The 12,081-nt window shown below is 39.9% G+C and overlaps 1 protein-coding gene across 3 annotated transcripts in view; it reads right to left on the reverse strand.

Moving 5' to 3' along the window:
* SLIT3 (slit guidance ligand 3) overlaps positions 1-12,081 on the reverse strand; it is a 519,652-nt gene that overhangs the window by 240,178 nt on the left and 267,393 nt on the right. For all 3 annotated transcript variants that reach the window (XM_054216868.1, XM_054216870.1, XM_054216869.1), the window contains one exon: positions 10,756-10,827. In XM_054216868.1, the coding sequence (XP_054072843.1) occupies positions 10,756-10,827 (72 nt within the window). The remainder of the gene's footprint in view (positions 1-10,755; positions 10,828-12,081) is intronic.

A 12,081-nucleotide genomic window follows, 5' to 3' on the forward strand; every position in this document is an offset into this window, starting at 1 on the left:
AAAAAGAAAAGATGACTCAGGCTATGGTTTTAACTTTGTCCAGCTGGAAAGGTTAAGAGGAGAAGGCAAACTTTGTTCTGCTGGTGGACAATATTTACAACCCCCATTTATTCACGGAGTCTGCACTAAAATGATATTGCTACGCTGTTTTGGCTAGAGACTGCCTACGCTGACCCCTCCGTGCCCAGCACAGCACCGGAACAATTCCATACAAAAGGTTTGCATTAAATGTAATGAAGCAAATGACAAAATCAATAAACCTCGAATGGTGTGGCTATCATAAAAATGATGTAAATTCAGAGTTCACAGTGGTTATGAAGCTATTTAGAATTATAATTAAAACCAGTACTATTTTTCTTCAGAATAAAAGCTCCTTTTGACAATCGTAGATGAACGCTACAGGAAATTTTCAACAAATGTATTCAAAATTAAGGTATGGCACAAGGACAGCATAAATTATCCAAAGATAAACTGTAGGCACAGGTTAGCCTAAAAAAGTACAAAATAAAGAAAATTTTATTTTCATACTTTTTCAACTGATGTCACATCCCATTTTAATCAGGTTTTATATCAAAAGGACAGTAAGAATACCACATAGCCTGTTTTTAAATCATGGTATTTTCTGGAGTTTGTTTCTGTCAAAGAGACTTTTGTAAGACTATTAAAACAGAAAAGGTCCAAATCTGCTATTCATTACTCTCTGTACAAAAGCAGTGCTGCATCTAAATTTATCTTTGCTTTATTAGGATAAAAGAATAATGAGCCCAGAAAGCACCGAGCAGAGCTCATGGAAATAAGTAAGGTAGGGAAGTAATCCCTGGAAATATCAATAGTCACCCTGACTTTTTGTAGCAGATTTCAAACCCCAGATAACGGCTCCCATTCAAACTTAGAGGTGAGGTTTTCCTTTGTCAAGCGCTGGACGAGGAGCTCTGTGGCCTCATTTAAAAACTTATACCAATGTCACATTTAGGCAAGTGAATTGCATACAACTTAAATCTCTAGATTCCTGAAACTGATTTTTCAACTAGTTTCCACCTAATCAAACAGAAAATTCACGACAAACTTTAAAAGTGACCATCAAGCCTTGGGGTTCCCACTTCTAAATACTGAACTTTTTCAGTCTTCTGTGCAAACTGTTCACGCCGCTGTGTCAGATGTGCCGTTCTCCTGACAGGAATGACACAACCATGTCACTCTTCAAAACCCCCACTGATGACCAACCTACAGAGCTGCATTGCTAATGGCTATAGAAGCAGCCCTCTTAGGCAGGAGATGGCAATAAATTATGCAAAATAGAAAGCATAGGGAAGATCAGAACAGAATGTGAAGTAAATGGAAAGGACGACTTAGGCCTTATGTGCCACACTTCGTCTGTCTTGTCATCAGCACTAGGATTTTACCATAACAACAAGGAAAAGTGCAGCCTTCAAATGGCGTTTGAAATACATTTCCAGAAAAGGAAAAAACAATTGGTATTTATGCTTGTCTTATGCCTACAAGAAATATTTAGAAATCTATGGTTTCCCCAAAATTTGATATTGAAAACAATATGTATATTGCAGTGGATATACTGAATAGAGAAATTGGGTAAATCAAAATTATATATAACCTTATTATTGGGGTAGCCAGCTCTGATCCACATCAGAAAAATGAAAATTAGAAAAATATTAAATGCCACCATGCATACATCCTTCCACTACTAAATACTGCTGGCTTATGTACTTCTATTTTATAGGTAGAGCACACTTAAGAGATATTTCAGCTTTTATTTATCTGACATTTTACTCAGGGGAAAGCAACCTTTACAGTGAGGAAATCTGTTTCTCAGAAGTGATGGTTCAGCTCTTAATGAGTTGTCGGTGACAGATCCCTTGTGGCTAGTCGAGCCCACAACTACGAGCATCCATGAAACAAATACTTCCTGAAATGCAACTGGACAGGAGAACAGAGCAGACATCCACTCTACTTAATGCAGATGTTTTCATTTAAAAAAAAAAAAATCAGCAGTGCATTTTCAATCTGTGAAATCAATCTCAAGTGAAGTACAAGTGGTAGTTTAGCACATTCAATAGATTTAAGATCATTCTGTGCTGGTTAGTCCACCTGGTGTTTTATTTATTAGCAAGGGACATGGGAAAGGGGATTACATAAACCAAAATGTGTTTAAAAAATGCAAGTATAAACTAATCGCACTACCAAATATGACATACGTTTAAATACTTCATGAAATGTTCTGGAGTCTTCCAGTATTTATCACGTGTGTTGCAGAGTTTGCAGGTTGTTAGTCTGCACATGTTTCTGCCATTGCTCCTTGATGCATTTGGGACTGTCCCAAGTTGTTCAGGAATAAAGCAAGGAAGCAGCATTGCCTTTAGCAGCTCTTCTCATAAAATACAGGAATATCCTGCAGGTTGGGACCAAACCCTGCAGTCCACCACGTGAAGAGCTGACATAAAAGCACTGCAGAGCATTTGCCAAAATGCGCTATCAAGACTGAAATTAGCTCACTAGCTAGCAAGAGGACTGCTGAACCGGCATCTTTTAGCATCAGTGTACAATGCAAAAACCTCACACAACTTTCTTCCCAAGAAGGTAATTTTGAATAACGACTATTCCTTATGATGTTAAAAGAGATACGTGCAAAAGTTTCAGGATTGTAATGACACTTGAAAAACACAATATTTCTTGACAACCACAATAAACTGGTAGAGAGCATGGCTACTCAGAAGGCACTGCCTATGTGTACCATACTCTAGAAAAATGCAGAATTAACTCCTTATACAAGACACTTTGCTCTCCCTCAGCCATCGTTCACAAGGGAAGGGATATCGGGGAAGCCTTCACTATAGACAGGGCACACAACCTTGTGCCCAAGATGTTGTGTTGCCTACCCTTCCCGCTGCAGCACAAATAACAAGAAAAAAGACTACGCCTACTCACTGTAGGCAGAGAAGAAACTGTGATCAAAAGGATGCAGTTTCTGAATTAAAATTAAAGTTTTAATTTCTACATTGCTAACAGGTTTCCTCTTGGCTATGGCCGCAGCAGCTATGCTGTTCCTGATGAAAACAGATAGGGTGAGCAGTAAGGCATCTTCAGCTGGCGGCTAACCAGAATGCAATTCCTCCCTATGCCTTCCTGCCTTCCAGAGGTCAGTCTGCACAGCATTTAGCTTTTCTTGCTTTTTTTTTTCCTCTGATTTTTACTACAAGATAGACAAGAGAAGTTATTTAGAAAGATCAGGGTAGGTGGATTTTAAAGGTTAGTGATTCAGCACTGAATAAGGTAGAAAACAAGGAAAAGCAAAGGGATGATCTATGCCAATCTGCCCTCAACCAGTAGAGCCAGCTCTAGTTCCCCAAGCAAAACAGGGAGAGACAGCCAGTCAGTCCCTGCAAAGGTGGGCTGTGGCTCGCAAGAGGCAAACAAAGCAACCAACTTCTGTGTCACTTGGCACGCTGGCCCTCTGCATGGGGCCACCTGAAGACATAAGGAAATAAACATTACTGTATCACAAAATGCCCACTGCTAAGACTCAAGACTCTCCACTTGGTTGGTTTTGCATATCTCACCTTAAATGCATTCTGCATTGTGTAGGGAACATGCACGTGCATTCCAATTAATCATATCTTTTTAATGAGTTAATTGTGAAATATATGCTTTTTGCATTTGTTACAAGGGGTAGAACAGATGGCAAAAGCTCAAACTAATATATTCATAAAATTAACTTACGCTGCAGGTGATGTTTTTCCATAGAAGGTGGTAATGTGTTATTTTAATGTTATAATAAGGCTGCATTACAAGGGAATTTCTAGGAAAGCAAATGTGATGGCCACAGAGATCTCTCTTGAATTCATTATGGCCACTATCACAATGAATACCAATTACAGGAGGCAGAAAGGAATACACTGTTGGAATACATTGAGTGCGGTGTGAATTTACAGATAAGGAGGAGGAAAATTATTTACAAATTTTTAAGGCTGAAGTAATATGACCTTTTCACCCACTAAAGAGTGCAATAGGCTTGTCTCTAATGAGTATTTTCAAATGGTTGAATGTTTCAATACCTCTGACCTGTTTTGCCAGCTCTGAAAACACTCAAAAATACCAGCTGAGATCAAAGCAACCTGAAATCTGTTCCATAATAGAAATTTATCCTTTCTTTAAATTTTCATGTATTCCTATTTAAAATATACCGCGCCTTTCATGCACATCATCAAATACAGACACATATTGTTCAGTCCATTGGAAGATACATAAGCAAATACACAAGCCAACATGTGATAATCAATTCTCCTCTAGTCATTTCATTGCTTTTATTTGAGGCCAACCACTGACTTCAGTTAGGCTTATTCCAGATTTTACACCAAACGAGTGGGAAATCTGGCCAACTGTTTATCTTCCTCCTTTTGTTTTATTTCACAGCAAACTGCAACAGTACCACTGAATGCTGTACACAAATGTCAAGAAACTAAGGCCAGGAACTTCAGAGGGCTCTCGTTAACAGCTTCTCTTGAGAACCCCCATTAAAGGAGTTTTCTAGTGTAACATTTCATTAAGATATACTGCATATTTATGTACAGCAAATAATTCAGAATCACTTGCTTTATTTCTGCTAGTGAAATGGCTACACACAAATCAATCATTATTTCCTTGCATTTATTCATTATTTTAACTTGACAGGTATGTTTAATTATTTCTATTCTATGGCTGAGTGGCAAAACTTACAAATATGCTCCGCAGTGCTGGTTGTGATGGATAAAAAAATTATATAGGAGCATTTTTACATTTTGTGTCTATGAATGCAGAATACCTCTCAATATAAAGAGCAAGTTCAGCTTTTTCCAAAACCTGAATGTGCAATCTAGATGTTTAATTTTTGTAAAAGTCACAAGGATCGATGCTAATAGTAGATGCATGCAGAAAAAGTAAGAGTATATTCCAGGAAAAGCCATTTAACAAATAAGAAACTGAAGCTAATCGTCACAGAAATATTTTACGCTACTTGCACAGCTTCGGTTTTTCACATTGCATAGCTAATGGAACCACTAGGAAAATAAATGTGTACTGACTTACAGAAGTTTTATATGTTACATGTGTGCTGATGTACTCCTGAATTTAAAAAAAAAAATAAAATCTAAATGCTTAATTTCTTCCTCCAAAGGAACGTTTAGAGCTATAAAGAAGGATATTACCCAGAATTTCCTAAGTGGCCCCAGAAGGCAAGGAAAGCAGCTTGGAGGTCTAAGTAATATGAGCTATTATCTTATATGTGGCTGAGAAATATTTAGACAGAAATGCAATGAGCCTGTATTATCATGACAGATCAACCTGTTAGCTTGTGTTTTCTGAATCCCAACGCTAGAAAATTCTATCTTATAGTCAAAGCCTGCAAAAGGAAAGAGACAGAAGCTGAATATGCACAGAACTGAGTTCCAGTGAACCAAGAACAAGAAACGGCAGGAACTCCTCGCAGAAAAAGCAGTAACTGTGTAATTCCATGCAGCTCTAGCTCTATGTGGTGTTCAAACGGGGTGTCTACACTGTCAGGTGGGATCCCCCTCTGCTCCGCTGCTTTGTCATTCTCCCCATGCATCCGCACCGCATACGTATTCATGTTTTTCCTTTCAGTGAATCACCTAAATTCCTTGGCTGGGAGATGCTGATGCGATGCAGAGCTTGAACCCTACAGATTCAGAGCTTGAACCCTACAGATAGTACGAACACGGACCAGTTCCTACCACCTGTCCCTGCCACTAGTACCTGCTCCTTGATGTGGGTCATGGAGGCTGCATTGACATGGAAACCAACACCAAGTCTGTGCACTCTGTATATACGGGAGATGTACGTTTACGCTCTCACTGCTTACAGAAGTAGCTTTTCCTTCAGTCTGAAAGGTGCAAGATAGGAAGGGGTGACAAAGGAGCAAAGGCTTAGGGAAACACACAAGAGCCTTGTCATTTTAGTCTCAGACAGATCTCTGCTTGCTGGTAAGTCTCAGGCTATTGATTTTCCTTACTGCAATGCTGCAAAACAAAGGAATAAACCTCTGTCAAGAGACGGCAAAAGGACACAGGGCAGCAACTTGCCAGGAAGAGTATTTCTTTGAAATCTGTCCTGTGCATTTCTTATGGGGGAATGATCCCTGCAAGACAACAAGCCTTGATATGGTCATGGCCCCAAGGATCACGTTCCTACAATGCTTTGCGATCTTCACGCAGCTCGATTGGTTGTGTTCAGCTTCACAGTCCTGTAGAGAGCCCAGCGAGAGGAAGAGCTGGGAGCATACTGCCAACAACATGAGCAACTCCTTAAAAGAACGGCTGCTGCTGTTACAGGATCTTTATTTGAGTCAACCTCTGCATATTCCTACTCGGGGAAGCTGGCTGCCCTCAATAAGGTGGGCTGGGCAGGCCATTTCAACAGAAACTGCAGGAACGCCTCACCAGAGAAACACTCATCGGAATGCCAGGATGTGATACAAGCAGGGTAAACGTGCAGAAATCCAAGAAGCGGCTCTATATAGTTTTATGATGGAAGGCCACGGCTGACAGCGCTGAGTTAGCCCAAAGCTCAACAAGACCCAACGCCATATACTTTAATTCCTGGAATAAATGTACTTACTTGGGGCTAGATTCCTGCGAGAAGCATTTCCTGTTCTCTAAGTAATGAGTAACAGAAATTGAACACAGGTGCGTGCTGCAAGCTGGCCCTCTCTTGCCCTTGCTTCTTCAACTCTTGTAGGACAACTAAGTAGCATTTACACACCTATTCTACAAGATGTTCAAAGCATCAATTTACACCAACTTTCCATATAAGTTCATTATTGGTAATGGACATTAGGTATTCATGAAACTTTCTAAAAGCTGTATAACTATTTCTAGATTTTAATTAGAAATAGACTAACTTATTCTTTGTGTGCAGCTTCTTGTTTTGATTTTATAGTCAAACAGCAGAAAACAATTCATATGAAAATAATTTGCACAACAAAATTTATTTTGTTGAAATTATAAAATTTCACCACCTGGGAGTTTCAAAACCTCATCTTGCCAGCCTCTGCTTTGGCTTTGTCTTGTGCAAAAACATTGGCCTCCCTGACATTTAAATGCTCTTCTTTAGCACAGCCCTTACGCAAGCCCATTTTCCTGGGCTCACTGCTCTGCTAAGAGAATGACAAAAGATAGAAAGCTTTTACCATTTAAAAAGAAAGGCATGGTAAAAAATATCCTAAAACACTGCTTTCTATACCACTTTTTTTTTAATTTCCTATCAACTTAACATTTATTTTTTTAAATAACCAAAATTGTATTGGTACTAAGCCAGTTCTACAGTCCGGGTGCTAGATGGACATCACCAAAGACTCTCATTGCTCAGCACATGCAGCAGCACCTCTTCCCTTAAATTCAGGAAATACTTTTTTTACACCAGTATGCTCCAACCGGGTACAGCCTGCCACTTTGTGCTGCTTACTGCTACAGCCACACTGAGATAGGTAGTTCTCACAGGGTTTCTGAATGGCACCCAGTATATAATTTATATTAAGCCCTTAGGCTTTGTATTTTGGAGGCTGTATCCAAAAGAAATTCATGCCCTGGCTTAGTCTATTGCATCAGCTTCTCTGCATTTTTCCTGAGGGAAACTTTCCAAGCTGCTGTTAAAGACAGCATTACTCTGGAGACTTTCATGTGGTCTAGCACTTGCTGTGTCCCTGTTATAGTATCTACAGAGTTACAATTTTTGCCACAACATTTGGACACTTCAGTAGAAAGTGGAAGACTGTGAGCCCATTTAAATGTCAAGCCATGAAAACAGAGATCATTCCATGCCAGCCTTGACCTGTATGAATTTTAAAGATAAATTGGAAAGGACTGGGGAGTGTAGGAGAACACGTAACTTTATTTCTTATATCTAAAAGTCTCCATGATCCCTCAAAAACATGCTTTAAAAGGTGAAAGTGCTCTGAGACAATACAATAAATGTGCAAAGTGATAACCATAGAAACGGCCAACCCTGCTGCTATCACGTTAGTGCATATGTGTCAGAGAGTCACCAGGCGATTGGCAGTGCAGGTGTTCAAACAGCTGAATGGCACTGAAAGGCAAAGGCTCGTTCTCCTCTAGGTGCTTGAGCACTCATGCTCATTGGCATGGTCAACTCTGCGACTCAGGGGAGCAATTTGGCTGCCAAATCAAGGCTGAGAATGGGAATCGTCATGTTCAAGCTTACTGCTTAAAGCTTTAAGAGCTTTTAATATTAACTTGGTTCAACTTGCATCACACCCTTACAGTTATTGCTGCAGAAATTTTAATGTGTTTCCAGCAACAAGTTGGCTCAAGATTTTGTCACGTTTTTCTCAGCAACTCACAGGCCACTAGTCTGCGTCTGGAAGCAACAGTCACCTACTCTAACGAACCACCCTCGACACACAATTCACCCAATTCCTTACCAAGAAAAAATGGCTATAAATCTGAGTGAAAAGCCTCCTTCTCCTGCTCTTTATCTAAACAATCAGTACTCATGGCTGACATCAGCAAATCTATTAATTAGGCTGCTAAGCTTTGTACTCCTGCTGAGCCAGAGGCTGGACTAGATGACCTCCAGAGGCCACTGCCAACCAGAAGTATTTTATGATTCTGTAATAACTCCAGTATTCCTGAAAGATAGAAACAGTGGCCACAGGCAAGCACTTGTGACAGCGTGTCTTTTACAGCAAAATAATAGATACTGCCTAACTTGACAGTCACAATTTTTTATTAAAGCTTTAGATCCCAACGTCTATACCTGTAAGCACTCCAGCTATCCATCCCTTGATAGCAGCTCATTTAAAGGTAAGACTCTGGTTTCTTCTGCATTGAGATTGGGTGCATAAATCAAAGAACACCTGTGATTTTTTTAACAGTTTGCCAGAGGTGAAATCAATTCTGAATGCAAACTTTGCTATTTTAAATGAAGTTAGACAACTAACAGTGAATTATAGCTGGGAAAGTTAGATTTTCTGGAACAAAACACCATCTATTGTTCCTCTAGATTACACAATGTAAGTAAAATTCATGCTAACATGACAAAAAAGCCATGCTTCTGTCTAAAGTCCCCAAACTTGTTCACACTATAAACTATATTCTCCAGTATTTTCCTGTTAAAAACTAGACCTGCTCACACAGCTCCTCTGATGCTCCTCCACTGAAGGGGAACATTAGAGTGCAGGCTTCAAAGAGTTTAGCTGGCTCCTCAAGATGCGTGTTCTCAGGCTGACTTTCAGGTAAAAAAGTCTTCATACCTGCAAAGCTTGAGTCACTGTTGAATATACACAAAGTAACAAACCATCAAGCAAACACAAGCTTAGTATGCTGAATGCCCGCAGAAAGAGCTGTAAATGTCACGGGATGTGTAAAAGTCTTCAGGTTCTGTCTATCCCAAAGTCCCCAAAGGAACCCTGCCAGCGCTCAGAGAGAGCAGGGGACACCTCTCAGAGTTGCTCTTGTGCCTATGTTTTCCAGTTTGGGGGAAATCCTGCTTTGGTCTTTTGCAGTACTGTCTCCCTTGCATAAACCCAGTGATGAGATACTCCCTGCAACACAGCATCACCAGAGACGGTACAAGAATTGTGCTTTGCCCTTGGATGCAAAGGTGGTCATGCTGAGACTCACGCTGACTGCCCTTAACAGCTTCCATGCTGCCTATAGAAAAAAAATTTAGGCTGGTTGCTAAAGAGGTTGTTCATTGGAGCAAGAAATGAAAACACAGCACAGGTATGTTGCAAGACTGTTCACAGAAAAGTGCTTCTTGTTAGATCTACTTCAGCTGATTGTTATACTAAATAAACCCAAAAAAATCCACACTATTTATGCTATCCTGACAATATTTAACATGGTGGGGTATCAGATGTCAGCTACTGGTGTGGTAACACATTGCTAATACTAATGGCTCTGAAATGTTTCTAAGAGCCGTTGCAAGCTTTCTCAGGAAATCCCGACTCTCTGCCAACTTGCTGGCTGTTATTTCCTTTTTCAGTTCACCTTGTGTTGACTCTAATGATGCCAATGGTGTGTTAGTGCGTGGGTGTGCACAAAAATGCATTTCTGGTATGTAACATAAAAGCATCCTCTAGCAGGTCTGGAAATATAGAGCTGAAAGTCTTTACACGTATTCAGACTTTATGTTACAGAAAATGCCTAGGACAGACTAGCTTCATTAGCACAAACAGCAAAACTTGCTTTTCTCTCTTTAATGGATTTTAAAAATTATTTTAAATTTCAATACAGGTTGTCAAAGCATGCACAGTTAATTTCCCACATCATCTTTTCATTTTCTGATATCTGTGGCTCAACAACTGTGCCTGTGTGCCACATTTTGCCATATTTGCCTCCCACCCAAGTGGTGGGACAGAAAATTTAAGTGAAATATTCCCATTTCACCCCCATACACTACCAGCTCTTTTCTTATTAATATCTTGCTTCAAGGCTTGGACCATGACTTCACTGGATTTTGCAGGACAATATTGCAGGGAGGGCTAAAGCCTCTAAGTATACTTTTTCCTTTGCTCAAAACTTCTCCAAGCGTGTTGCACAGTGTACATGCGGGCCGAAGTACCACGTGAGGCCCTTGAAAATAACCTGCTGCACACAGCAGGGTCCACAGCTCCCTTTTGTGTTGCGCAGAGCTAACCACACGGTACTCAAACAAATCATAACAGCCAAAAGTAACCTAAGGAGAACATTTTTCACCACAAATATTAATGAAGTTGTCACTTACAAGTTCTTCACATCAATGATTCCTCGAAAGGCCTTTCTAGGGATTCCTTTTATCTGGTTTTCACTCAAGTCTCTGAAAAAGGGAAGAGAAAAAAACACATGCCATATTAACAAAGAGAACACATTTCTCGAATCTACTTGAGATAATGGAACATAAACATGCTTGGAAAAGTAGGTGTTTCTGAATTTGTTACACCACATGATGTTTTCAATTTTCTTTATCTCCTCTAGAGGTCTGTGGCATGAGCTGAAATGACTTTCCAATGAAAACTACCAGAATTCGTGATACAAATGACAGAGCTTCCAGAAAACATCACTCACATGTGGTCATGACACTGTCACAATGCCTTGATTCGCTGTCAGAGTACCTGCAGCCAACTCTTATGCCTTGAAATTGCAACCCTGTAGTGAAAACGCAATTTTCTCACAATGCTCCTGTTTGTTTACTGACTGCAAAAATACTTGGCTATCCCTGCTCAGATGACAGCACCTAATTTGAAATTAATATTCAGGAAAAACTTAACAATCTTTCTCTTGTGAGTTTTGTAAATTTACAGTGAAAAGATCTTGATCCATTGCATTAAAAAAACCCACTACCTTATGTATCAATGAGAACAACAGAATTTTTAACCTTGTTTAAAAAAACAAATGACAGCAATTCAAAGTGTCTTTCTAGTACTGAAAACATTACAAAATGTTTCAATTTAAATTATTATGTCTGCATTGTGAGTGCAGGTAGCGCAACGAGCACTGCAGGTTACTGTTTTCTGTTACACAACCTGCATTCAGTTGCTTTTTCCTTTGATGCATATAAACACTTCCACTGGAATTTTCCAAGTTTGCAATCCCCTACCAGTGCCAATGGCGCAGGAAGGAGGACATCGGTAATGGGAGAGAAACAGACACAAAATCAGAAAGTTGGGACGTTTTCAGGCTAAGGAAAAGCAGCATTCACAATGATTGCTTTTGCTGGTGCTCTGTCAGCATGGAAAAGAGAGAGTGACTTTCTAGTTTAGGGTACAAAGCGGAGGGAAGAGAGAAATGTAAGAAGATGAAAGGAAGGCAGAAGAGTGGGAAAGAAAAATGGAAGAAATAAGCAAACAGAGGAAATGGAAGGCAGAGCGATGTCAGGAGAAAAGGACAAAGAAAGGTGATACCATGGCACAGGCTGTTACACAAGTGCATCATTTGGTGTGACTATGTCCTTATGTTATACAAGCCCAAGACTTTGCCCCGTTTTCAGAAAGAAACTCTGGCTTTCTAATGATTATTAAGATGGAATGGCAGTCATCTGTACTCACCACCAGATACTCTTTTCTGTAAGTAC

This window comes from Rissa tridactyla, chromosome 11 (genome assembly GCF_028500815.1).
Source record: "Rissa tridactyla isolate bRisTri1 chromosome 11, bRisTri1.patW.cur.20221130, whole genome shotgun sequence".
Classification (NCBI taxonomy): Eukaryota; Metazoa; Chordata; class Aves; order Charadriiformes; family Laridae; genus Rissa; species Rissa tridactyla.